Source organism: Pyrus communis, chromosome 2 (assembly GCF_963583255.1).
Source record: "Pyrus communis chromosome 2, drPyrComm1.1, whole genome shotgun sequence".
NCBI lineage: Eukaryota > Viridiplantae > Streptophyta > Magnoliopsida > Rosales > Rosaceae > Pyrus > Pyrus communis.
Window position 1 is genome coordinate 13,645,016 of NC_084804.1, and position 27,903 is coordinate 13,672,918.

The 27,903-nt window shown below is 34.2% G+C and overlaps 3 protein-coding genes across 4 annotated transcripts; 2 read left to right on the top strand and 1 right to left on the bottom strand.

The window, feature by feature from the left end:
* The first annotated feature begins 8,382 nt into the window (after positions 1-8,382).
* LOC137726828 (EPIDERMAL PATTERNING FACTOR-like protein 9) lies at positions 8,383-9,755 on the top strand. The gene is made up of 3 exons (XM_068465783.1): positions 8,383-8,586; positions 8,981-9,063; positions 9,175-9,755. The coding sequence occupies exons 1-3, from the start codon at positions 8,508-8,510 to the stop codon at positions 9,349-9,351; spliced, it is 339 nt and encodes a 112-aa protein (XP_068321884.1). The 5' UTR covers positions 8,383-8,507; the 3' UTR covers positions 9,352-9,755.
* Positions 9,756-21,413: 11,658 nt separating this feature from the next.
* On the top strand, positions 21,414-22,999 carry LOC137726170 (uncharacterized). Its single transcript, XM_068465050.1, has 2 exons — positions 21,414-21,665; positions 22,431-22,999. The coding sequence occupies exons 1-2, from the start codon at positions 21,543-21,545 to the stop codon at positions 22,707-22,709; spliced, it is 402 nt and encodes a 133-aa protein (XP_068321151.1). The 5' UTR covers positions 21,414-21,542; the 3' UTR covers positions 22,710-22,999.
* Positions 23,000-25,362: 2,363 nt separating this feature from the next.
* On the bottom strand, positions 25,363-27,502 carry LOC137726805 (uncharacterized). Of its 2 annotated transcripts, none has more exons than XM_068465766.1 (2): positions 27,372-27,502; positions 25,363-25,994 (listed from the first exon to the last, which is right to left on the bottom strand). In XM_068465766.1, the coding sequence occupies exon 2, from the start codon at positions 25,950-25,952 to the stop codon at positions 25,482-25,484; it is 471 nt and encodes a 156-aa protein (XP_068321867.1). In that variant the 5' UTR covers positions 25,953-25,994; positions 27,372-27,502; the 3' UTR covers positions 25,363-25,481. The 2 variants fall into 2 exon arrangements, with proteins under 2 accessions (XP_068321867.1, XP_068321868.1); XM_068465767.1 differs by lacking the exon at positions 27,372-27,502 and adding an exon at positions 26,816-26,946.
* Positions 27,503-27,903: the final 401 nt, after the last annotated feature.

The window sequence follows — 27,903 nt, forward strand, 5'->3', positions numbered from 1 at the left end:
TAACTATTTAAAACAAAGTTTCAAAATTGTTGATTTTATGACCTAGAATATTAAAAACGAATTTTAAATTAAAATAATTAAAGAAACCAATTTGAAAGGGAACAATCTTAGAAAATAATGATAAAAGGACACTAGGTTCCGCCGTCCCCTTAACAGTGTTATGTAGTTTTACCAATTACTTATGAATTACACATGCAACTTTGAAGATTAGGTTTTCCTTATGCATATTCTACTTGTGGCATTTAAGCTAGATCGTATATCAAACATGCAACCGTCTGTGGCATTCAGATCAAACATAAACATGCATGACTCATTACACTTTTGTGAAAACCCTTTGAAAAAACTATGTAACCCCTAAGACGTGGCATTCGCCCTAAGTGAAATTACAAATATCAATCACAAGAAGCAATACTCAATCCTCCGATGGCATTCCAACCGAATTGCATCCGATTACTTATTTAAACATCCTAATGGTAGCTAAACATTAAGATATAGAGACAATTTAAACACAGTGATTAATAATCCAAAATATGCATGTATAATATCATAAGTAATTAATGAAGAATACATATTCATACTAAGGCTCAAGGCATTGCCCTAGCAAACGAAAATTAGTTACGAACAACCATAAAACAAAAGGAATTTTATTGAAATAGAAAAAGGATAGAAAACACCTTGAAATACAAATCGTCAAAGCCTAGCTAAGTTCTCCAAATTGATGCCCCGAATCTCTCTCTAATGGCTAAAAAAACCTTATTTATACTACTACAAACTAAAATCCTATCTAGAAAGGTCTTCTAAAAACTAGGAAACATAATAGAATAAGATAACTAGGAAATAAAAGGTTTCCTATTAGAACTGAAATTCAGACTTTTGCCTGATCAAATCAACTCCGATTTAATCCCAAAAGATCTCTTTTTTAAAGCTTGAGGTGTCCCCTACAAATCCTCAGAATGAATTTTCTTCAAAATATGCCACTTTGACCTTCAAAATATCCAAAATGTCCAAAAACGTCAATCTGGGAAAGCTGTGCGCTGGGTCTTTATTTCATCGCCACGGTCAAACGGCTTGATAGAAAATCTGGAATTTTGCTATAATCATCTTGAAAGATTCAAAAACATCATTCAATTGGAATCACTACAAAATTCATCTGTTGATCATTTTTTGCTCTAGAGGAATTGAAATGTCCTACATTAAAATTACCTAACAAAGTATCAAAATTCTACTAACATAACCAATAAATTATAACTAAGATTAGGGTAAAATATATAGTATATTATCGTCTCATCAACAGGCACATCTATTTATTTGATTCCTAATGCCACAAGATTCAACCTAATATCTAAGCTATATGATATTCTCATTATTAATAGTTTCTATTAAGAATTGTCATTCAAGATATTTGAACCCAAGATTTACTTTAATTAAATGAAGACTGAGTGTTGTTAGACCAAATAATCATGTCCTTATTATTGTCATTATTTGAAATTTTCGAAAGTTACATGATATACACCCGAAATAATGAAAGGTCTCATCTTCCAAACGCTATGTAGATATCTACCTCCCATGCATGATGATGCAAAGTGTCTTACATCGTAGCAGAAGCTACCTTACTATCAATTGACCTGCTACATGCATACATGTACTTTATGGTGTCAATTATACTGTTTTGCAATCTTTTCACGTCAGTAAATTTCCATTTGTCGGGTGCTCAGTTTACAGTGAATAACACACTTTGGTTCGATTCTTCATTGTACTTTGTTTTGACAAGAGAGAGTATTCATACTATTCTCATTTCATTTTTTTTTTTCCAGACAAGATTCTCTCCTATGCAAAACATTATACCTATATATTACAGATAATAGATACCACGCTACTTGGTGAATGAACCAACAAACTAGCAAAAATGTGGCTTCTAAAATGGGACAACAAAAAAATAGGGATGTTGTTTTTGATACACAAAATTAATATTAAGGTTGGGTTAAACCACACAATTTATTCAATGATAATTTAGTATCAAACTCATCATTTATATGAGAGTAAACCAAAGAGTTTTCACTTACAAATGACTATTTTTTATTTATGAGAAAAAAGTTTATGCAAGAAGCAAAATACACAAGCATCATTTGCCAAGTCTGAACCTTTTTATTTATTTATTTATATTTGTGTGGAGGATTTCTAAGGCTGCTGGGACCCGGAAACCCTGATGCTGGTATTGTAGGGCAAATTCTTTTTGTGTAAACCACACAATTTGTGTACACTGCAGAATTGCTCTCTAGGGTGAAGATTTGTCACCACGCTTCTGATTTGCCAACTCAAAATCTCATTCCTGCCCTTTCAAAATATAAAACTGGACCAATGTCTGACAGATAGGATGGCAAAAAGTCCCACGAGTTTGGTTCTTCGCAGATACCTGATAACCACAAGACAGCACCTAATCAACCACGATTGATTTATCACGAGCGTAAAACCCGTTGTAGAAGGTTCAGTTTCACCAGAGACATTCGAAGTCGGTTATAAATAAACTGTTTAATAAAGGGCACAAACTGGCCTGTGGTAGAACAAGTCAAATTAACCACGCGCACGTCAAGTCCGTTGTAGTTGGCCAATACTACCACGAGCCAAGCATGTTATTGCAAGAATTTTAATTGCAGCACGTTTCTAAATCTATTACGGGCTGTAAGGTACCGTTTGGTACGCGGGACGGGACGGAACAGAGTGGGACTAGGCGTTCTGTCCCACGTTTGGTGAGCCTAAAACGGGTGGAACGAGCTGTTCCACGGGACTAGTTTTGGGTGAATTTTCGTTCCACCTCACCTCCTTGGAACGACTCGTTCCATATCCGTGGAACACAAAATTATAACCTCTCTATCTCCTTCTTCTTCCTCTTTGTTTCCATCCGAGGGCATCTTTGCTCCCGCTCCGTTCCGTTCCGTTCTGTCCCGTCTCTGCCCGTCCCATCCCGTTCCGTCCCGTCCCGTCTGCATACCAAACGATACCTAAGTGTTATAGTTGCAATTTAATTTTTAGTTCAACCAGTCGGATGTATATATATAAAACGAGAAGGCGAAAAATAAACTTTCATGATACTCAAATTGCACTTTTCCCATTAAAATTAAAAAAAAAAAAAAGAAAGTTATAAACATATGTAAGGTGATTAGTAAGTTTATTATTTTTCAAATTTTACTTTAATAAAAAACAATAATATCGAAAATAAATACAATTAAACAATAAAAGAAAAGTCAATTGCTACACACGTAAGCATGTGACAAAATGTTAGTTTATTCCATAAATATAAAGGGAGAAGGGCAAAAATTAACTGCTCTAGGTTAAAAATTTAGAATTCCCTAAAATGTCCTGCTTATTGAAGATTCACTGAACAATTGATCAAATAATTTGGGACAAATTAATCAAATACCATACCTAATCTAAATTACATGTTAATAGAGCCTTGATTGTCAACCAAAATTTCAAAATATTAACATTTTAACTCTCTAATCAAAACTGAACAAAAATAAAAATAATGAGCATTTAGTAATTACATAAACCCAAATTTTACTGATTTTTACGTTAATCTCACTTCTCTCCTCTTCCTCTCTCTGTATCTCTCGTAAAAAAAAAAAAAAAAAATCCTCTTTTTTCTTTCTTTATAAATTGTGTTGTAGTTTTGTGGATGTGACGATACCTTTAAATTTAAAAGGTAAATTTGATTGCACATGCATCGCATATGTTCTAGTTACTAGTTAAAATTAAAAATTCTAAATCACAATACCCTTTTCTCCGACTGCAACCCGCGTCAGTGTCATATTGCTAGGGGAAGCTGTGGAGGACGCTATTCTCTATTCATTTCCAAAAAAGCTGTCAACTCCCGTCATTTACAGTTTCTTAATTTGTAGTGCACAAAGGAGGCGGGCGAGAGAGAAACATGGAGAGCTCTATAAAGAGCCTTAATATGGATCAATCGAAACGTAAAAGCACGTTCTCAGAACTGTTGAATATATCACTACCAACTCATCACTACCAGCTCATTAAAACAGTTGTAAAGGATTAGATGATGTAATAGTTAGTTGAAAGAGTTTGTTACTCAAAGTTTATAAGCTAGTCCTCTAGTAAGCTATATATAGCTATTGTAAACAGATTGTAAAGTTTAGTTCATTGAGTTCAATGCAAAATCTTCATTCATTCTTTCTCACATTTCTCTTCTCTTTGTAAAACTTCATTTCTTGGTTTTATAATTGTTCATCTCTGCTTATTCTCCAATGTAGTTAACATGGTATCAGAGCCAGGTTAAAAGTTTAATTTGAAGGTTATGTTTTCAATCCCTTTTCTCTAATTACTTGAACAATTAGAATGGATCTTTTCTGGGGTTTTCAAGTTTTTTGTTGCTGGTTAAAAATTACGGTTCTACTACTTGATTGTGGCTTGTGTTTCTTTTGGAAGTATATATGTTCAAGATTTGGGTATTCATATTTCTGTGTGCTCCCAATTTCAAGAATATTGTTGGATAATGGAAAATGGCACTACCAGTTTGAGTTTTCTTTGGGTATTCAACAAGGTGAATTGTGGTGAAATGTGAATGAAAGGTGCGATGGGTTTTGATGGTTTTGAAGATGGGTTTTGATTCTTGTCTCTCTGCTTGACTGAAATTATGCTCTGTTTCTTTTGTTGGGTTTGATTTTTTTCAACTCTTGATATGTTTGGAGAAATGGGTGTGAATTCTTGCATTCTGGCATATACAAGTTTATGGTTTGTACCAAAATGATAAGTGTAATGTCTGAGAAGATTGTTCAGGAGCTAATTGAGGAGTGGTGCAGTATTTTCCTTATTACAACCTATAATGTCGAGTCTAACCAGCTCAATTGTTAGCATGTATCTACTGTAAGTCCGGTTATACGATGAAGTTTGAAGAAGTTGTTAAGGGTGAATCCCATGAAAGGTAATTTCGTGATGTGAGTAGGTAAATCCCACGAAGGGTAGAAGAAGTTGTTAACGGTAAATCCCACAAAGGGTAATTCCATGATGTGAGTAGGTAAATCCCACAAAGGGTAATCCTACATAGATGTTGATTTTGTTGTTGTTGAAATTGTGAAAGCAGATGCCATTGTTAAGAGTAGTTAATTTTGGTAAAATCCACAAAAGGTGATCCCGTGGTACTATAGTTAAGGCCGATGCCACACTATAGTTTGTTAATTTTCTGTTTTAAAGGCCTAAGCCAATGTTAAATGAAGTTGTTGATGGTAAATCCCACGAAGGATAACCCGCAAGAAATTGTTATAACAGGCATGAAGGTGTGTTACAACTTTATAAGAGGTTGTTCTTTAATTGAAGCTCCTGCAAGAGATAGAGGAATATTGGATTTGTTGGATGGAAAGATTGTATCTGCAAAAGGTGCAAATTTCTATTTGGTTTGCAGTAGCTACGGAGGTGTAGACATCAGTTTGAAGGGCTGAAATTCTTTGGGAAGAACCAATATGAAATTGCACTGTTCTTGAGTATGGATTTAGGTTTTGGATACCTGTCAGTTTAGTGAATTTCTGGGTGGTACCTCTTCAAGCTCATGTAGCTTTCATGTTTGTGGGTTCAATTTTCTAGAACTTCTGTTTTTTAACTATGAGCAAGTAGCATCTATACATTTTATCACCAAGTGTTATTAGTGAGCAAAACTTTGGCCATGAGGTTGGGCTGGGGTCTGACATCTGGAAGACCGCAGTTGAGAAGAAAATGAGGAGCAAAAGCAAGCTCAAATTGCTACAATCTCAGGGCAACAAAACCCTTTTCAATCAAAAAGCATCACCAAAGCTACGATTTCTCTCTTTCTCATATGTTCCTTCCTTACTTCCAGTACCTATGCAAGCATTTAATGGAACAATCTGCAATGAGTCCATTTGTCCATATTTCAGTGTTTGGTATTTCAGATTTTGCTATGATTTCTCTCTTTCATAGTTCTGCATTTATCAAAGCACTCATTCAATCCCAAACTGAGGTATCCAGTTGAGATTGAGGGGGGATGTTGAATATATCACTACCAATTAATCATTGCCAGCTCATCAAAACAATTGTAAAGGATTGGATAATGTAATAATTAGTTGAAAGAGTTTGATACTCAAAGCTTATGAGTTAGTCCTCTAGTCAGCTATACATAGCTATTGTAAACAGATTGTAATGTTTAGTTCATTGAGTTCAATACAAAATCTTCATTCATTCTTTCTCACATTTCTCTTCTCTCTGTAAAACTTCATTTCTTGGTTTTATAATTATTCATCTCTGCTACTTCTCCAATGTAGTTAACAAGAACTTCATTCGATGCAATACTCCAGGAACATCATTTGGTTTTTGATGAGGTAAGGGAAGGAGAATTCATCAATTTAGCCTCAAGCATTTGGGGCATTATTTCAGTCTCAAAGTCTTTTGTTTGGAGGTATCCTCATAAATGTGAAGTCTTTAATGAGTCCTTGTTACTGAAGGCCTATTTGGTACTTGATGGATAATTTGGTATTTCTTAGTATAATTCGTTGGTTTTAAATTTGTTGTTAACTTTAATATACAACTTGTGATATTTGAATATGTGATTTTTTATGTGGTTATTATATTATTATAAAATGTGCAATTTTATTGATTATTTTATATATATTTTTAAATATATATATTTTTCTTAAATAGTTCCTTTTTATTTGTGGATTTTTTTTTTTTTTTTTAAATTTTTTATGACAGGCATTGGTTGAAAACCATGGTCAATTAGTCATCTAAAACAGCCATAGCACGTGGTGTTAGATCTCAATTTATCACGGGCACAATCCATGGTTACATGGTATATAATAATTGGCATTGTTTGTGTTAAAGAAATGAGACTTTTTTGTCATATCTAGATTCCTAATAGGCACAGTGCCTGTGGTAGCTTGCAATCTACCACAGGCATCAAACGTGGTAAATGAGCTTTTGTCTTGTAGTGATACCAGTGGGGTAGTTATGGAGGAGTGTAAACGGGTATGGGGTGGGTTTGAGAATTTTTTTTAGGGAGTTTTAATGAAACACTTCCTGTACTGTTCACTTTTAACAAAAAACTATTTTTTTACATTTCCCTAGTACTATTCACTACACCTTTATTTGTCCTTTTTCTTTAAAACTAAAATTGTTTTAGACTTTTCGTTAGTTATTTTTTTTTTTTTTTTTTTTTTAATACCCCCAAGGCAGATATGGAGCAGTTATGGTATTACCATCATCCGACCCGATTCAAGGTTTTTATGCTACTACATGGAAGGATAAAAATTCAACGGATTAGAAGTTGCTAAGCTATTACAATTGTGCGAATTTTTTATTTTTTTGCCATATGGAAGTTTTTTAATGTTATTAACTATGAGTTTATTTGGAAGTACTTTTAAAATAATTAAAGTTTTTGGTGAAAATGTTTTGGTACTAATTTTTTAGCAAAAATGCAAGTGATGATGTTGGAAAAGCACTTTTTGCAGGAAGCATTTCAAGTGCTTTTAAAGTCCAAAAACATTTTTTTCTAAAAACACTTTCAATTATTTTAAAAGCATTTCCAAACAAGCCATCTTTTATTAGCTTTTAAAATGGCTAAATTTTTTGGTGAAAATATTTTTGGTATTAATCCTTAGTAATAATCCAAGTGAATCTTGGAAAAGCATTTGAAGTGCTTATTGCATGAAATACACAACTGGTACATATTGCATGAAGCATTTCAAGTGCTTTTGGAATTCAAAATCATCTTTTTCAAAAGCACTTTCATTCATTTTAAAAGTACTTCCAAATAAACCTTTTATTAGCTTTTCATGTTACACACTTGTATAATGATTAATTTCTTGTTTTATATATACATATGAGTAGAAAATACACTAATTAAATAAAATTTAAAGATAAGCCGGTTGACCGGTGCAGGTTTGGACATACTAACCCCCGTGGAGGCGGGCAAATTCTAGATTAAAAATGGAGATTTAACAAAATATTTCCGGTATTGTTCACTTTTAACGAAAAACCACATTTTTACCTTTCCCTGGTACTATTCACTATACATTTATTTCTCTTTGTTCATTAAAACTAAGGTTTTTTTGGACTTTCGTTAGTTTTTCTTAAAAAATATGAATATGAACACAATTTGGGGGGTGGTGAATCGCTATCTATCAAAGACGGGGAATGGATGGGCACCCCCGTCCTTGCCCCGTCCCGTTGCCATCCCTAGCATGACATCATAAGCTATGGGAATTACAGTCAATTCACACCAAAGATTCCCTTATATACTCCCACGGGTTCTGAGCGAAGAGGCATAATTTCTAGGTTATATAGTACCAAGGGGTCCTTAACTTGTAGGAGCGTGTGTGCCTCCCTCCGAGTCTGAGTACTGCACAGATTTTTGCCACCCTATCTCTTCACTGGTTCAGTAACTTAGCTCATTGCGACACACCTCTCCCTCTCCTTCTCCTTCACTTCTTATCCTTCCAGTATATTGACCACAAATATTTCATCTCTCATTCAAAGGGAAAAGGAAAAAGATGGCCAAATCCACAAGACTTAAACTACTCTTACCATTCTTCACAACACTTTTACTCTTTGCAGCTTATGTTGTACAAGGTTATCCATTGCTAATTAAACTCTTCCCTTCTTTCCCTTTTGTTATCTAAATTCTTTCTTTCATAAAATTAAAATTAAAAATTCTGCCTTTTTCCAAATTGGTTGTTGCCCAATGTTTGACTCCAGCTTCTTGGTTTTTTCAAATATTGTATTTTTATAAAAACGATAGTCTAAACTATTGTAATACGGGAACGAGGATTTCAACTTAGGTACATGGGCGGGCACACTGACCTAGTCACCTGGTCTAAATGGGTGTTAGATGCCCAAAATTCTCCCCCTTTTTTTTTCTTCCTTGCTCCCAGCCACCAAATTTCCAAGCATTGATAGCATTACTTCTGCCAAGTTTGTTTTTTGTGTTCATCATTTTGATTTTAAGGTTTCATTGTTGCTGCAGGGTCCAGAACTCAAGTAGCAGAACTTCCACACAATCAAAGGGTCAATGATTTCTCTACATCACAAGGAGAAAAACCAAAGCAGGTGATGAATATAGACAGGCATATAAAACAAATAAATAAATCAAAATAAAAGGAGCATAAATTTTCTGATATATTTTGCTGACAATGATTCTTTATAATTTTGACGATATAGAGAAGCAAGGAAAGGATGAACTATGCAAGGAGACTGATGATTGGATCCACAGCACCAACATGCACTTACAATGAATGCAGAGGGTGCAAGTACAAGTGCAGAGCTGAGCAAGTCCCTGTGGAGGGAAATGACCCCATCCATAGTGCATACCACTACAGATGTGTTTGTCATAGGTAAAATATTAGGACTTCACATTTGTGGGTTTGAGAGATGAGTAGGGACTTTGTTTCAAAGTAGATTCAATCGTCCTTCAGAATCCAAAATTTCCAACCTTTGAAGGAAAAAAGATTCCCATTTTTGCTGGTGTAGCAGAATTGAGTTCAATGGGGTTGTCCTAAATTGGCTGTTGTTATCTACTCTGGATTTTTTAATGAAGGAAAGTTCATCAAGTTTTGGTTTACCAAGTCATGTTTTTTCCACTGTATTTCTCTCTTTGTTATTTGCCAAATTCAGAACTCAGAGATGTTGAGTGTGCAGTGGCAAAACCTGAAATTCCACCATGAGGGGTCAACCTTAATTAATATGTAGAAGCTTAAAGTGAAAGAGAAAAAAAAAATTACGAATTTATAAAATAACACAAAATCATAGTTTGAAAGTTCGTTGATGACGATTTTAAATGTATTTTGTATATTAACTTTTACATTCCTATTGTGACATGATTAGACTTAAATTGTATAATCAGGGTTATGTGATTCGCTAATCATTCATCGTTGACACATTAGAGGAAAAAAAAAATACAAAATGGTAAATTTCATTCACGAGCTACATCTCTAAGGATACAGGTCAAAGAATCAAATTATCATACTTTTCAATAGATCAGAAGGGTCAAAACCTTAAAAAAAATTGATATAAAAAACCAAATACAAACAATCATGTAACAAAAACTTGGAAGTGAGAAGGGTCAAGTGATCCTCTTGAACTTTCATTGGCTTCGTCAGTGAGAGTGTGTACCTTCACGTCGGAAAATTAAAGCTTTAACATGATAAATTAAATAATTTTGTGCATCTCAACTTACTGCCGATTGATTTTGAGTTAAAAACTCACATTCTCAAAAAAAGTAGGATGCCAAAAGTATCTAGGAGAATAGGAACACCTAATTTTGCCTTCCATTTCTTAGTTCATAATTTGTGTTTCCCATTTGTTGATGCCACAAGTAAATTTAAATTACTATGAGTAAATTTGAATTACTATGTCATATATCACAAAAACTCCCACTTTATATTCTCCTCACTCTATGGGACTTCGAAGTAAAAAAAATTTTTGTTCTTTAAATATAGGCCCTTACAACTTATATTTTTCAGACAAAAATTCACTATGTTTAAACTTTCAACAAAAACTCAAATCTGCTATGCAATTGGATAAAAAGACAATTCACATTTAAAGTTTATGTTGGATTTAGAGTGAGGTAATACGAGTTTAAATAAAATTTCCCAATAAGTAATGTATTTTCCTTTGGAGAATCATTAATATCTCATTTCAAATCCGCATACAATTAACTATTTACATTAAAATTATAACAATATTTTAGGCATCCGAAAGATACAAAATGTGTAAAGTCAAATAGAATTAATTAATTTGCTTATGTGGAGTCTAGTGATCACCGAATTTTATTCATGTAAAAAAAAAAAAAATTATGTTGGATTGTTTGTAAAGAAATTGGAGTTTTATGGGCTAAGGTCATATTTTCAAAAGAACGTTTTTATTGTTAAGGGGTAGGGATATCGGTGAGGATCAAACTCACACCAGGGTGTATAAACATGATTATTTTTCTCCACTGAGATAAATTAGCGCCATCGGCTTTAATTTCGACAACTCATACAAATCGTAGCTTCAATGATAGAGTGCTTACCATTATCAATTTAACAACAATTCGACTTTCGGTCTTCCATCTCCTTCCCAAGATACTAGAATGGAAACAAACTAAGAACTTTAGATTTTGAATCCAAGTGACTAAGAACAAGTAGTGAGGCCTTCAACTCTCTGCAAGATAGAAAATGCAGACATGAAATGAAAGTGGAGGGTGGTCCTAGAATTGGGCCATAAGTAAACAAAGGTTCACATGGGCAATCTGGTACGATACCTTTAACCCGCAGAAAATAACAGAACTGAAAACAATAAAGGCAGAAAATGAGGACCCATTTTGCAGTTTGTACAAACATGCATGCAACGCCTGATGCAATGCACGACATTAAATATAGTTTTTATATTAAATTTGATTGTTTGTGGCTTTTCATGTTTCAAAGTTATGTTTTATTAGGTTTCTAGTAATTATAATTGTTAGTAATAAGTATTTATCCTACCAATGTTTGTAATCTCTCTATTTAAAGGACTCCATATGTATGTTTAGGAAGACTTGAATGAATTAAAATATATTTTGCTTTGTGCAATTCAAGAGTGATTTCTCCTTCTCCAATCAAGCATTTGGTTTGGTCGTGTGAGCGAATCCACGATTAGTGATGTGAGGGAGCTTCGTTGCCCCTGGTTGAGTGAATCCCATGTTATCTATTCCCCTCTCCTCGATACCCTTGGTTCTGTCATGCATCAAGTGGTATCAAAGCAGGTTATCCGCTGCGGTTGAAGACCATGGCTGTGATTTACAATTTGTTTGAAGAGCACACTGACGAAGAAACTAGTTTCATCGATTGGAATTTACCACCAATTTATGATGAGTACATTGATGAAGACAAAGTCAATAATCGTTTTGTGAATGAAGTTGATGAGGATGGTAGTGAGGTAAGCAAGCTATACTCCTCAAGTTTGTATAATTTCTTAGAAGATGATATTGTTATTCACATGATCAATGAGATTCTTGAAGGTAGTTTCTTGAATGTTGAGCACCAAGTAAAAATTGTGGATGTGAAGGAAACTTTACGATTTATGAGCGAGGTGGTAAATTCAGACTTAATTAATACACAACTTCTACATTGGGCAAAAACTACTTACTCTGATATTCATGATTATATGTGCGATAAATTTCTTTATCATGATGATTTGGCTAGAAGAAAGCCTTTGAAGAAGAGAAGCATTGCTTACCATTGGAGTCATGTGCCATTTCGAGCTTATCTATTTGACGAAAGAGTATGGATCAAGATTCCGAACACTTGTAAATTTCTTGTGCTATTGTATCTATTATGGAAAAGTTTGAAGGGCCTTCCAAAAGTCACCTAAAAACTCGAGGACGAGTTTTTTTCGAGAAGAGAAGTATGATGCAATGCACGACATTAAATATAGTTTTTATATTAAATTTGATTGTTTGTGGCTTTTCATATTTCAAAGCTATGTTTTATTAGGTTTCTAGTAACTATAATCGTTAGTAATAAGTATTTATGCTACCAATGTTTGTGATCTCTCTATTTAAAGGACTCCATATGTATATTTAGGAAGACTTGAATAAATTAAAATATATTTTGCTTTGTGAAATTGAAGTGAGTGATTTCTCCTACATCAATCAAGCATTTGACTTGATCGTGTGAGCCAATCTAAGATTAGTGACGTAAGTGAGCTCCCTTGTCCCTGATTGAGTGAATCCCAAATTATCTATTCCTCTCTCCTCAATACCCTTGATTTTGTCCTGCATCAACACCAGTCGCTAAAAGCTTTTCATGCACTTGGCCTTCTTACTCTTACTGCAGTTTCTTCTTTATTTAGCATGTTTCCATCAAATTCCCTTTTTCGCGTCTTTTCATGCACTTGGCCTTCTTACTCTTTCTTTTCATGCACTTGGCCTTCTTACTCTTACTGCAGTTTCTTTTTTCATTTTTTGGCATGTTTCCATCAAATTCCCTTTTTCGCTTGCTGTTCGGCTAAAATATTGTATGCGCATGGACAGCGGAGGAATTTTACAAGTGTGCAATTATATGATGTTGCTAATCCACGCATTAGAACCTGAGTGAATGACAATGTTGGCGCTTCATGGATCTCAGGTGGTACAGAATTAATGAACAGACACATGCTAGGGTTTAGCCCTTGTTGAAATTTCAAAGATTAAAATGTCATTACATTGAGCCTAGTTTGAAAATCATCACTTCAGGCTTTAGGCTTTAGAATGTGTATTGGACCCTGATTCTTCTTACATAAAAGAGGGGTTCCGATGCAGTTGATTGGGCCAAGAATGGATAATTATTTGTAGGATGGTAATTTCACATTTTCGTTATATTGGTGCGCCCATGCCTTTGTTTATATTATCGATTCACTTTTGTTTTATTCAGTACAAGTGTTCAATACAATTGTAAGAGTAATAATGTCACTCAGTACTAGGGTTTATGGTATTCCTTTTTACTTGTAATTGAAAAGTTTTAGGTTCGAATATCGTCGATAGCGAATTTGATACCAAATTAAGTTGCCTATTGTGTAGCTTAATCGAACTTCTCCTTTTCCTTAGTGTAAAATATATTATTGTACTAAAAAAAATTTTGTAAGAGTAGAAAGGAAGTAGTGCCGGGGAAGAAAGTGGAGTCTGGAAATTACTTCCCGAATTTGCAAATATCCAGATGACTTTAGCCTTTTAATCGACTTTTAATTGATCATACAGTACACACAATGAAATCTTATCGGTCAACAATTAACAATCATTTAAAAAGACTGAGAAACGATTCCTTCTATCTTGTAAGATGAAAATGTCAATTAGTCGACGAGAAAAGGTTAGACAAAAAAAAAATTCTTAGCTGCATGATCACAAATTCACATGTACCCTCCGGAAAATTTTAGTAGTCTTACTACTGTGGCTTCACAAGTGCCCACCTAAAAGTCCGTGACGGTCAAAGTCTCCTTTGTAACTGCTACTTTGTTACAAAGCAGAAAAATTGGCTACACCAAATTCCAATCCTAATCTTTGAAAACTTGTGATGATGATAACACAATTCGGTTAAAAGATATTTGCTTTCGGTCCATGACAATTTTCTGTCCATCTAAAATTTGGATGGTGACACAATTTTATATTTTTCCCTAAAGACTACGACTATGACTGAAAAAAAAAACCCCAGATTTTGTGGAAAGCTATAGAGAGTGAAGAGAGGCCAGTAATTTGTCAAAAGGGCTCTATATAATTAGGGTCTTTGAGGTATCTTCTGATCTTTCATGAGCATGTGAATAATCCTTCTCTCTCCATAATATATTCACTTTTTTATGCCCAAAAAAATCCCTTATCTGTGTGTGTGTATTCAAATCTAACATGAATGCATGATTGATCTGTTGCTTTTGGGAGTATGATCACTTTGACTCTCACTGGTTCTGAGAAGCTTCCCGTGCCCATGAAACCAGGAATCTATGAACATAAACAAATGGGACGTAACTGGGATGAGTGTCAGACAAGTATGGTCCCCGGACCTTTTCTATTCACTTTCTTTTTTTGATTGGTTGATCTTCTATTAACTTTCTACTAGTCTCACGATATGACAACTCGACAACTTCTTCACTTGCATCTCTTGCATAAGAAAAAAAAATGAAGGTAATCGGTAACGTTCATTAGTTAGGTCATTAACTCGTTTGAAACTGCTTATTTAAACATAATTTATGTTTAGAAGTATTTTCAGTAAAAATGCTTTTACACAGCATATGTTTCTTCAAAAGAAACACTTCAAGCACTTCCAACTTTTATACCAAACATGATAAAAAATGTGTACATGATATATTTAAAAGTCCTTTCAATTACTGAACAGTGAATTCAATACTCGACTCACCCGATACTACCTCATAACCACCGTACCTCACCATTTCACCTCCTGCTTCTCTTCTTATCGTTGTTTTGTTTTAATAGAATTATTTATGGTCAATTTATGTTTTCATATGATTCTTTATGAGATGAGGATGTAGGTTTAACACGTAAAAGTAAATTTTGGAAAATGTCATAAAAACATATAACACTAACAAAATTTCCATCCTGGAAAAATTAACTTAAAAGTTCAGCCTACTCCATTTTGTATCATGTGTCCGTGCCTACATCATAGTGAGTTCATTTCTAAGGTGAGGAATGTATAGCAAGTTAGCAACATGAAAAGATTACCATTGGCCTGGTAGCTGGGGATGGACATGGATTGGTGTGTTTATAGTGCTGTAATAGAGCCTTTACTCCACTTTGTTACCAAGAAAAGATGATCATTGCCTCTAAGTGGTGCTTAGCATGCCTAATACGCGTGGGCTAATTTGATTAATGATCCCCAGAAACAGATAGAGAGAGAGAGATCAGATTACATGCAACCCAATTGGTCTTGAGAGTTTGGCGAAAATGACACTTCGTGTGCCTAACTAGCTATCCTCGTTTTTTAGTGTTTAGTCGTAATTGGAACCAGCAAATGAGATTATAATATAGTCTCATTTGAAACGCGATTCCATGTTTTATTCTGAAGAGTGGAAGACTGTTTTAAACCACAAATGACAGTTACATAGTCTCATACGAGAATACGGATGGTACACTACATGTTTTTATGTAAGTGGTGAAAAATTTTATTTTTTGAGTTATTAATTTTCTAACAGACAAATCCCATCATTTATATAGTGACATGTGGTGTACCACCTCGTGTGACGGTCACTTTGAAAAATCTCTCCTAACTCAGATAGAGAAAAATATATTATACACTATTACTAGTTGGTACACAATTCTATTTTTAATCTCCCATTTTTTCTGAACACAAAACGTAAGATATAAGATATTAATGCGTTGCCTTATTTCCCAGGTCTCTCTCACCCCACACAGAAACTATAAAACTGCTGCATAATATTCTAAAGCAAAACATTACCATACATATATGAATGTCACATATCTAAAATCTTCTAGGGTTATATATATATATATATATATATATATATATATATATATTATAATATATGTGAGGTGCATATATATATGAATATTACCCATATAATATATTCTAGCTAGGGTTTATATATATTCTTATGATGAGGATAGACAATCTAAAGTATTCTAATAAAGATCTGCTTACATGATCTGTAGATTTAGTTGCGACTAAATTAGATATGCACTTTGCTGCCTCTCTCACCATATAAACATCCTCAGGAATACTAGACCACAATGATTATTGTTTTAGTGATGTAATTGTCTTTCAATTTTCTTTTCCCCTTTTTTTTACTGTTTTTGGGTATGGCGGGCTCGAATCATATACAGAACATTGTATATTGGTTCAGTGAATGTCACGAGAGGTCTCACACACAATACTTTTGTATGTAGTAGAGCTAATGGTAAATCTTTTAGCTTTTGATTTCTCTTGCAATTAACCAAATAATAGCTCAAGCAACATGACATAAAGATCCAACGATCGAATGAAGAAAAATGTGCATGCATATGTAACTTGCAACGTCAAATCAGCATGTCAAGTAGTTTTATTATCTTATACATTAATTCATTGGTTAAGGTAACTTTTCTCAGTTTTGACTACAATTGCACCTATCATTGCTTGCACGTCACGTAGTTTTATTGTCTTATACAATAACTCATTGGTTAAGGTAACTTGTTATTTCTCAATTTTGACTACAATTGCACCTATCATTGCTTGCCTAATCTTCATGTACACATGCACTCAAACCTTTGGGCGTGCATCTTGCCTAACGTTTTTGTACAAGGAAAGGTGTGTGGAATGAAGTTCCATGCGAGCCATTCGTCAAAGTCAAGCCTAGAGAGATTCGTGTTTCTATTCCTTCACATGCATTTTCTTTTAATTTTCGCATGCAACAAATATGTGCTTGAGTCGCATCACATTTGTCTTCAGGTTTGCTGACTTCACATCTTACCTATGAGGCCAACTCCAATGGTGGGTTAAATGCCAAATTTTCTTCCAAAATTTCCCCCTCAAACACTCTCCAACCTAAGCTAAAACATTGGGCTAAAAGCCAAATGATAAAGCTGGGCCAAATTCCCCCCTGTGTGAGTGGACTCGTTGGCAATTGGGCCAGTCTCGTCCAGGCTCCAACACGCCACACGCGTGCGCCTGCAAGGGTTTCCTGACAGGGTGGGCCCCTCTGTCAGGCTATGTGTCGGCCACCCACTTGGGCTCCCAATGGCTATAATTACATCCAAGGGCTGTGATATAAGGACCGTTGGTTAATCCAACAGTCTAGATTCAAATTTCATTTTTTTATAATAGGTTATTTTAAAATACATTGAATTCAACGGCTAAGATCGAATATAATCAAATCTAACGGTAAAAAAAAAAAGATCTAACGGCCCAAATTTAAATCCAACGGCTAAAATAATTAAAAAAAATTATTTAACTCAAAATTCACCCAAAAACTCTATAAATACCTATGTATTTGTTCAAACATCCACACAAAACTCAAATTTCTCCTACAATTCTTCCAATTTATCTTTCTACCATTTCTTTCAATTTCCAAATTATTCAACATGGCAAGAGAGCATATTAGAGGTCGTAATTGGACCTGTGAGGAAGATGTGGCTTTATACTTGGCATGGGTTTGAAGTTAATTTGATGATGGAGGACCTCAACAAATACACTCTAGAGAGGAAGAAGTTCTTACGTGGTACTCTTAACCCTATATCCTAATTCAATCGCGAAGTCCATCATCAAGTGAAGATGGTGGATACGATTATTAAGTTTATGTAGTGTATAAATTATGTGCTTTATTAATTAAGTTTATTAATTGTTGTTTGTATTAAGTTTATGTAGTTTATTAATTATGTGGTTTATGAATTATCGGTTGCATTAAGTTAAAGACTTGCTTTATGAAAAATTTAGTAATTTTTCAATATTTATTGGAATTTAAATATTTTTAGATAAAAATATTCATAAAATTAATTTACGATAGTCTACATATTTATTTATTTATTAAAAATTAATTTAAAAAAAAAAACCTAAATTCATTCTTTAATTATAATCTCGAGCTAAAATTTTAAGCCAAAAGGGTTGTAACAGAAAAGCTGTTTCTGGGCTAAAAGCTAAATTTTCTGGGCTAAAAAATTTGGCTTTTAGCCCAACCATTAGAGTTGGTTTGAGAGATTTTTCAGTGTGACCGGTATACGGGATGGTACATCACATGTCACTATACAAATGATGAGATATGTTTGTTAAAAAGTTAATAACTTAAAAAATAAAATTTTCACCTCTTACGTGAAAACACGTGATGTACTACCATTCGTGTTCCCGTCACAATAAAAATTCTTACATATGAGCTTTTGAAAAAATGAGTCAAAGTTACACATTTTGATTGGGACATCACAAGACATACATTAATATGAAATCCACATCAAGAAGACTCAACACAATTTGCTCATGAAAAGATTCAAGCAACACTCGTCTAAATGCTGAATCATAAATTCCATTAACTTGTTAACTTTTTACGTCATCTCCGATCTCTATCAGCATATTGGTTGAGTATTTGAAAAATGTTGTTGGTTTATCTTACCCAATTTCTTTTCTTTAAGAAATCGAAGTGATACAGTATTGAATCTTTAACGAATCGTGATAATTGTTGACCCGTATTCAAGACAATATCGTTTTAACTACTCTAACATCGACTCAATGCATTTTTCCTACTCGTTCTCAACCTCAAAAACCCAAACACAATACTTTCGTATATAACCAGATTTTGGCTAACGTAGGGTACACAAATTTCTGCCTTGAATTGAAAATTCAAAACTGGCCCTTGAATATACAAAGTCTCTCTGGTACTGTGCTGGACTTGTAGATTGATACTCAAACTCTTGAAGGGTGACATGGCAGGCTCAGAAGTCTCATGCACCAACAGTTGGACACTGTGTGGGAACCATTTTCTCCCATATATTAGGGGATCGGGTCAATTTCCAATGAGAGTTCGAAGATGCAGAACACATGGGTCCCTACAGAGCACACGTGGCTCACCACGTACCAAGCCGAGGGAATGGGATCCTCTAAGGATCTTTTCTACCAAATTTATCCAATCAATCAATCTAGATTTTTGAAATTTGATCCAACGATTAAAGTTATTATAACTTTTAAAGAGATTCTCTGTTTCTAACCATTAGATCAAATTTTAAAGATCCAGATTGTTTGATTAGGTGGATTTGATGAAAATGATTCAGAGATCCCTTTCCCAATCAGAGAATCATGCCAACCGACACGTGTCCATTTCGTACAACACAATTGCCAGTAGCCGGTGCCCATTATAAACAACGACTTCTCTATTTCTTTATCAATTTTTCGTGTGGGCGAAAACAGTTATGTAACAGGTGACGTCACTATAACACCAATGAAACTTTATTCCATTAAATAGGTAAATCACGTTACCATTTCACTCCAATATTAACAATTCATGGCTACTCAAATAATGGGTAGAAACTCGTATTCAAAATTATTTGTTGTTATTTTATAGAATTTCAGTTTTATAATAAGAACCGTTCATATTATAAATCATTATGTAAAGATTCCATATGCAAAAAATCAATTAAAAATAAGATCGTTTAATCATCGAACTGTATAGAAAATAAATGAACGGAATTGGTAAATGTAATATGAACAATCTATGTATTTTCTAGAATAAATTGACTAAACGATCTTAATTTTAATTGATTTTTTGTGGAGATGATCTTTACAATGTGATTGATAATATGAATGATTTTGATCATAAACACAAAGTTTTGTAATTCAAATACTAATAGTTTTGAGTAATTTTTTTTTTACTAATATACTTTATAATTAGAGATTAACTTACATATCACTCGTACAATGAACTTACATATCACTTGTACAACGATTGTGTCGTACATGCTCATAAACTTACATGTCAACTTTTATCTACATAATATTTGTATTAACGAATGCATTTTTGCTTATCATCATTTAGTGTGGTGTATGCACACTACCCTATTTATCACTATTAGATGAGTTTGAATTTTGAGATTTGTTCATATCCACTACATGAATCTCGAAATTCAAACTCATCTAATGATGATAAATAAAATGATGAGTATACACCACATTAAATAATGATGAGCAAAAATACACTCTGTTTTAACATCTAAAAATATTACAATGACAGTGTATTTGTGTCAACCGCTTGCTTTTACAGGAAAGAGGGAGATGCCACGTAATTTGCTCCCACCACCGATAAAAATTTCTTATCCCCCCCTTCCAAAGTAACGCCTTATTTTCCCAAGTATGTGTTGTTTTTTGTTGTTAATGTAAAGAAGAGGGAAGAAGAAGGATTTATACCCATGTTGTTCAGCCACATAGAGGATCTAAAAACTTGAGGTTTCGTGTTTGAAATTTGTTGCTGGTGTAAAAGTCAGACTTGTGGTCAAGAAGATGCTGAAATGCCTCTGCGAGTCTTCCGACTTCCAAAAAGAGTGAATAACCGTAGCTTATTACCAATTGTCATTTTTTAAAAATAAAATAAAATAAAATACCTTAACTAAATGAGTTTGTTCGGCTATTTTAACAAAAAGTTTAGCAAAAACTCACCAAATTCAATTTCAATATTTAGTTACACATTACATTTTCTATAACTAAAATTCTTTTATTTTATTTTCATATCTAAAGTTTTATTTTTGTGTCACTTTCATTCTGCCCTCAACACTTTTGTCAATTATTCTATCCTTAATATTTTTGTCAATTGTTCAATTAACGTGGGAAGATGACCCGCCAACTTTGTGAATCGCGACTTATTGATCTGGCCATATTATGCCAAGTAGACTCAATTAAATAATAAAATATAATTAATAAATAAAGTGGTGGGCGTTACTATCACTTAAAAGTAATAAGAATACTCTAATAATTAATTGTTTTATATGTTCATATAGGCCTATAGTTCCACGTTTTTGCATAATCTTTATCTAGTAGCATGCCACATTATCAATTAACTGAATTCTAAACAGAAATAAAAGAATAAAAATATCTCAAAATTTAAATCTTAAACATTAAAATGGAATAAAAAAACTTTAAATAAGAAAGTTAAAATTTTACGAAACTTGACAGTAGTAGGTTGAGAATTATTCTAAAAACAAACAGCGGTATATAGGAGAATCCCAAAAAGAAAATGTAAATATTTTCTCATCATGAACTCAATATATTAAATAGATTGCTTAAGGAGAGGGATTTCCATTTTTTCAAAAAAATGAAACCACGCTCCTCACCGTTAGATTGGGTTTAATGAAATTACGAGGTTAAGATTAAAACACAGACCACACAATTTCGTTAAAATTAAATTCAACCATAGAAAATGTGTCCCCATTTTTTTTTTTAGAAAAATAGAGATCCCTCCTTTAGCAATCTGATATATTAATGCAGAGAGGGCAGAGAGCTTAGCTGTCTCGCTCTCCGTCTTATCTTTCCTGCTCCCTCCCTCTTTAAATTCCTCCCCTTTCCGTGTAATCACTCTCCATATTTCCCTTTGTTTCTAGAGAGAGAGAGAGAGAGAGAGAGAATATGACTGGCTTTGCAGAAGGAGAAAATGTCACCCTTGATCTTCTCAAGAACAAAATGGCTGAGTTTGCCAAAGCGAGAAACTGGGATCAGTTCCACAGCCCCAGAAACCTTCTCCTAGCTCTGGTTTGTTCATCTTTCCAACCCCATAAATATTTCTTCTGTTTTTTTTCTGGTTGATAATTTCTAATGCCATTTTTCATGTCCATGAACTATTTGATATGTGTTTGTTTAATAATTCGGGTAATCCATGAAATGGGGAGAAACCAAATTAATAAAAATTTGATTGCTTTGCTATTTTTTTGTCATTTTTTCATATTTTTGCTTTCACTTTCATCAATGGATTGTGAAATATTTGACCAAATTTAACCACAGCTGACTTACTGTATTTTGGTTTTTGCATATTTGATAATAAACAAATTGGGGTTTTGTGGTTTCCGGCTTCTTTTTTGTATTTTGCACGCGCTTCTTGCCTTCAAGTGGGTTCTTATTTTTGTTTGTTTCCAATTCCTTTTCACTCTCTTAACAAAACCCAAATTGAGTTTTTCTTAAAGTTTGTGACACCCAAATTAAGTTTTTTCTTAAAGTTTGTGACTTTGCTCGTATTCGAGCAATATTCTAATTAATCTAATCAATCTAATCTACTTGGGAGAGAGCAAATTCGAACTTGTTAAGCGGTGAGTGAAATGTTCAAATTTGACTTTCTATGCAATTTGGAAAGAGATGTTTTCTATTTTTCGTTTTTGTCATGTCAAAATCTTCAAGTGCCCCACTTTTCTATGTTACCCTTTTCCCAGAAGTGCTTATTGGCTTGTACTTTTTGTCCAAACAACCAGAAGGATGTTATTCATAAATTGATGCAAAGGTCTGGCCTTTTTGATGAAATCTCAGGTGTGCGAAGTGGGAGAGCTGTCTGAGATATTTCAATGGAAAGGGGAGGTTCCAAAGGGGCTGCCAGATTGGAAAGAGGAGGAAAAGCAGCACCTGGGGGAAGAGCTTTCCGATGTGCTGCTTTATCTGGTCAGGCTCTCTGACATTTGTGGTGTTGATCTTGGCAAAGCTGCCCTGCGCAAGGTTGAACTCAATGGCATTAAGTATCCTGTTTCACAAAAGCAGCTCCAAACAACCACCGCCACTGCCACCAATGAGGAAATTGCACAGATGGGTTAATTTTCTGAGTGAAATTTTCTTGGCTTCCAAATACCAACCAAAAGTTTTACTTTTGCCGAGCTGTCAATACTATATTTGGTGTGTTTTGGGGGGTCTGTGTAGGGATGGTTTCCAGCCTTTCGTTGCATGAGTCAGAGATTTTGTGTATCGATTCTCAGATATTTTCTTACTGTTTTGGCTGTACTGATTCACTGAATGGAATCTCTCTGGCAAATCTGAGATATGGGTTTGACGGTATTGTGTATATTTTCCTTCATAACATATGCTAGAATTTCACATTTATCCGTCTTTTTTCCTTCTGGACGCTCTTTGTCTATTTGATTTTGTTTGTATTTATTCAATTTGAAGACGATTGATGAATAGTTAAAAAAGAAAATGAATTAACGTGCGAAAATCACTTTTCACGGCAAGTGCAATGGTCAAATCTATTGATAGGATTTTACCTACTTTTTAAATAGTTCCATGCGTTAGAGACTGGAAGTTGTTCACAAGTTACGTGGTATTTTCTTCGATAAGATCTCTGGCAAGGATTTTTAAAATTTGTGAATTGTATTTATTCATGGTATATTGAACGATTCTTTTGAAAATTTGTGAATTGTATTTATTCATGGTATATTGAATTTATTCATGGTATATTGAACGATTCTTTTGAAAATTTGTGAATTGTATTTATTCATGGTATATTGAACGATTCTTTTTTATTAAATATTGTTTATATTTAATTTTAAATAATAATTTTTAAAATAATTTTTAATCACACAATTTACGATAAACGAACATGTTTGATGGGTCATTGATATCTTCACAAAGAGGATCCGGGTCATATTTCCTGATGTTGACAGGGTAATAAGTCGTCAAAATTCTGATTAACTTTATGTCCATCCAATCAGACAATTCAACAGCACAGTAACTCGAATTTGAAACATTCATCGAATTGATTCCTATTTGAATGTGTTATTAGTATCTACAATTTTGTATTACGTTGCTGTACAATTCGGCAAGAACGGGATAGTGTAGTGTGATCAATACAATTCGGCAAGAACGGGATAGTGTATTGTGATCAATCGAACTAGGTGAACTAGGAATACGAAGCATGTTGTTGTAATTAACTTGACTAAACTCAGTTCGAAAAAACAACGAAAACGTGAATCAATTAGAAAAATAAAACAACGTGACTTGAGAAACGGTGAAAGTGCAGCATGGATAGCTGAGAGCGTGATGATACACGTCATATAAGGATATAGACATACGGTAAAGCTTAAACTGAAAGAGGCAGCTCAAGTGAAGTGAATGTTGCTCAACGCAAGAAATCAACGAGGTTTTTAATGCAGGATAAGGTCGGTTTGTGCTTATATGCATTGTGACGTTAAATGTACCTACAGACACTTATAGACCCTTATAGCTGACGCTTATTTGGCTACTAGATTTGATCCAACGTAAACTATCACTCAGTTTAAGCATTTAATTAAATTTAGCGATCAAATGTGTTGCTATTGAGTGTATGTAAGTACTTAAGATAAATTGGACCAAACTTTGGCACCTGCTTTCCCTTTCGCTGACGGTGCTATCACAATCACAGGTACTTCAACCTCAAGGTAGTTGGGCGTATGGAAACTATTGGTCAACATTCACAAAAGAAGAGTGATTGTATGGCATACATCACACATCCAGCAGCGAAACGTGGGTTAGAGTAATTGTGCATCATAAATCGTTGTCACGCCCCTAGAGTCAATATTGGTAAAGGTACGAAAAATGGATTTCTTGGAGAAAATTTTAAAGCAATTATTCAGAACAACAAATCACATATCGGGAGTGTAAAATATTGGATATAAGTGGGTAGTTGTATAAAATAATTGTGCGCGTTTTTTTTTTTTTTTTTTTTTTTTTACTCAACAAAGGAAAGATCGACTTTAGACATCTTTCAATATTGAGCATGTCCAAGAGAGTTAGCAAATTATCTTCTAAAAGTGTCCTTTGTTTACCTATGTGACACTTATACGCTACTCTAAATTTTTTTTACTCCAATTCGCTATTCAACCAACTCTTCAGATCGTATTCTTCATCTTAAAATATAATCTAAAGCATGCCTTATTTTTTTGGTGGGGGGGGGGTTTGGTTTTATTTTTCTAATACTTTATTAAACAATACTTTCGATTAAAATACTTTATTAAACGATACTTTCGATTAAAATACTTTATTAAACAATACTTTCGATTTGTTATGTTGAAGAAGTAGCAATTGACCTTGTAAATACACAAACTCAGTTGTTACTTAATTTGCTAATTAAATTGCTACCTCCACTAAAGATGTGTTTTTCCTACTTGGAGTGGCGAATTAATTTTTCTACTCAATTGCTACCACCCAAAAAATTGCTCCTAGAAAAGAAAGTATCGTAATACTAAGAGCTAGGCCATTAGAATTGTCCATTTCCATTGGTGAATCCTAAGGGGATATGGGCTTCAAGTTATGCTTTACTTCTTTAGGACCATGCCAATAATTTAATCCACACAGCTCCAAAATATTTGGATTGGGCTTTCCGGCTAAATGAGCTTTTGGACTACTTTTTGTAAATCAAGAGCATATCCTAGACTGATCTGTTGTATGAGCAAGGGTATGTGAACTTGCAACAGAACAGACACGCTGTCTTAGCCAGTCGAATTAAACACTTTTTTATGTTTGAAAGTGGACACATTGAATTGTTCCTTCCTATGTAAATTTACAAGAAAAAGAAAAAGAACCAACTTGACACAAAAATTTCACAACACAGATATTCTAGCGTCTTTTTGAATGCGAGGACGATTCTTTTCCCCCAAGTGTCTGAATTATAGCTTCCAAAAGTTTGATTTCCTTATCACGCTTGGCGATCTCTTCTTGTTTGGCACGCAACTCTTCCATGTGCAGCTCAAATACCTTTGAGGTGTTCTCGAGCTCTTTTGTAACTTCTTGCGCATGCAACTCAGCAGCCTTTTCTGCTGCCTCAGCCTGTCGTTTTTCTGCCCGAGCACGAGCAGCAGCTGTAATGGCAGCATCAAGTTCTCTTTCCAAACTCTCTACCCTTTGTTCAAGAACCTTGATGGCTCGAGCTTGTTCAGAGCACAGTGAGGCTTTGCCAAAGGTCTCTTCTTCAACAAAGACAGCCTTTTTAAGAAGTAGCTTCTGGAGTGACTCCAAATTGAAAGCCATTTCTGTCAAATTGCCTATGGCTCCGTTCCATCTTTCGCTCCCTTTGCCCTTGTCCTCCATTTTCTTTCGTTTCCACTGCTTGAAGATGATCACAGTATCCTACTGAATCAAGCAATAGCAATTTAAAATCAGAAAAAAATGTATTTCAAAATAACAAGCTGAAAAATCAACACAAAGGAAAAAGAACTAAGAACAAAAAGGATCTTCAGTGAAAGCAAAATCACAGTGGCACGAATACACCACACCGATTACACACTATATTCCTAAGCTGAATTTTTCCTATAAATTTTCAGCATTTATGGGAAGTTAGCCTCCTAAGTTTTGGAATTTGCTTCAATGAGCCTTCGTGTCTGTTGACTCAAATACAATAACCAAATGAAGTTTCAAGACATAAGATCTGAACAAAAATTTCAGAGACGACACGACACACCTTCTTAGTCTTTTGGACAGAGGCTGTCACCATTAGAATCAAAACATGCACATTCTGAATATTTCAAGCATGACGCATCAACTTAAGCACAACCAACAAATAAAACCGTAACCTTGGGCCAAAAATTCTAGTTTGACAGAGTAATCAAATTTCACAAATTCCATAAATAAATAGATAAAATGCATCCCACACAACCCATAATACCATACTACCATTCCTACTCGTATTCATCCACCTCATTCCTACAGTTGGTCTACGCAAGGTTAGGGCTCTCCTCTTGCCTCAGAACAGAGAAAAGATGAGCAGGTACGAGAGAAGGACCACTTTTTTTGTATTGGTGGGGTATTAAACCGACTGTTAAACCCGCGCTCTATTGCGTGGCTTTGTTCTTTGACTTCTCTAATGAATAAAGAATAGTTCGACACAACATAATTTTGTTTAGCAGATACTGGATAAATCATACTGCTTTTGAGAACTAAGAGTAGCAAATTACCAGAAGCTATGTTAACGAAAAAATGGCCATCCGCTTCTGCAGCCCTGCCCATATATATTGTAGGCACAAAACTACAGAATGCTCAAGAAAATTTGGATTTAGCACCAAACTAAACATCAAAACTGAATAATCTGCGATTCGCGAAACGAAAATTATGTACCAGCGAAACAGCCAGCTCCTCTCCAGTTTGTACATTTACAACAAACACTTACCACCACATGAATTTCATTAGAACTTTTTTGGGGCAAAAGATTCTCCCATAAAGTAGCATACCACCATTCCTACTCTTATTAAAAAATTGAGCTTCCAAACCCAACACAAATCACACACAATCACAAAAATGAGATATGGGTACTTGAGAGGAAACAAATCAACCTAATGGCAAGAAACAAAATAGCAAAATTATCAAATAAATTGGGGTTCTGATCGGGAATTTGATTTGATTTGATCCAGTAGAATTCAAACGCTGTTGAGTCATCATCAAAATTCAACACCATGAAAAAAAAAAAATCTCAGAATTACAAAATTGAGAGATGGATATGTTAGAAGAACTCACGCCGAAGAAGATGTTCTCCTTGAGAGGCTGGAATCAGAGTCGACGAAATACAGGATTCTCCTCCTCGTTGAGTAAGGGGAAAGGGTGAGTTTGGGAGTTTTGAGATCCAAGGGGGCGGAATTCACTTTTGGTCCCACTAATTTACTTCAGATTCCACTTTAGTCCACGTCGTTTCCGTTGTATCTTATTTTATCCCATTAATTTACTAATGATTCTTAATTTATTTATAGATTTCTCTGTTTAGGATTAAAATTATTCATTTTATAAGTCACTTTGTAAAGATATCTCTTAAAATTAAATCTTTTAGTTAATCAACTATAGTAAATAAATAGACGGTTCATAATATGTCGTTTTTTAAGGACTATTTTTGCTATGTCTTGAAAATGAACAAAAAGTGAGCCTTGTCCTTAAATTCGCCAACCGTTACCCATCCCATGAGATTGGTTTTTTTTTTTTTTTTTTTTTGTTAGTGTATTGTTGTGGCATGCAATTTTAGTTTTGGACAGTCGTGTTTGGATTTTATACTATTCTA

What these genes read in the sequence shown, in the direction of transcription:
- LOC137726828 (XM_068465783.1), top strand. Translation starts at nt 8,508, where the DNA reads ATGGCCAAATCCACAAGACTTAAACTACTCTTACCATTCTTCACAACA. An exon ending in TGCAGCTTATGTTGTACAAG is followed by an intron (nt 8,587 to 8,980) that starts GTTATCCATTGC and finishes TTGTTGCTGCAG; the next exon opens with GGTCCAGAACTCAAGTAGCA. An exon ending in AAGGAGAAAAACCAAAGCAG is followed by an intron (nt 9,064 to 9,174) that starts GTGATGAATATA and finishes TTGACGATATAG; the next exon opens with AGAAGCAAGGAAAGGATGAA.
- LOC137726170 (XM_068465050.1), top strand. Translation starts at nt 21,543, where the DNA reads ATGACTGGCTTTGCAGAAGGAGAAAATGTCACCCTTGATCTTCTCAAG. An exon ending in GAAACCTTCTCCTAGCTCTG is followed by an intron (nt 21,666 to 22,430) that starts GTTTGTTCATCT and finishes ATGAAATCTCAG; the next exon opens with GTGTGCGAAGTGGGAGAGCT.
- LOC137726805 (XM_068465766.1), bottom strand. Translation starts at nt 25,952, where the DNA reads ATGGAGGACAAGGGCAAAGGGAGCGAAAGATGGAACGGAGCCATAGGC.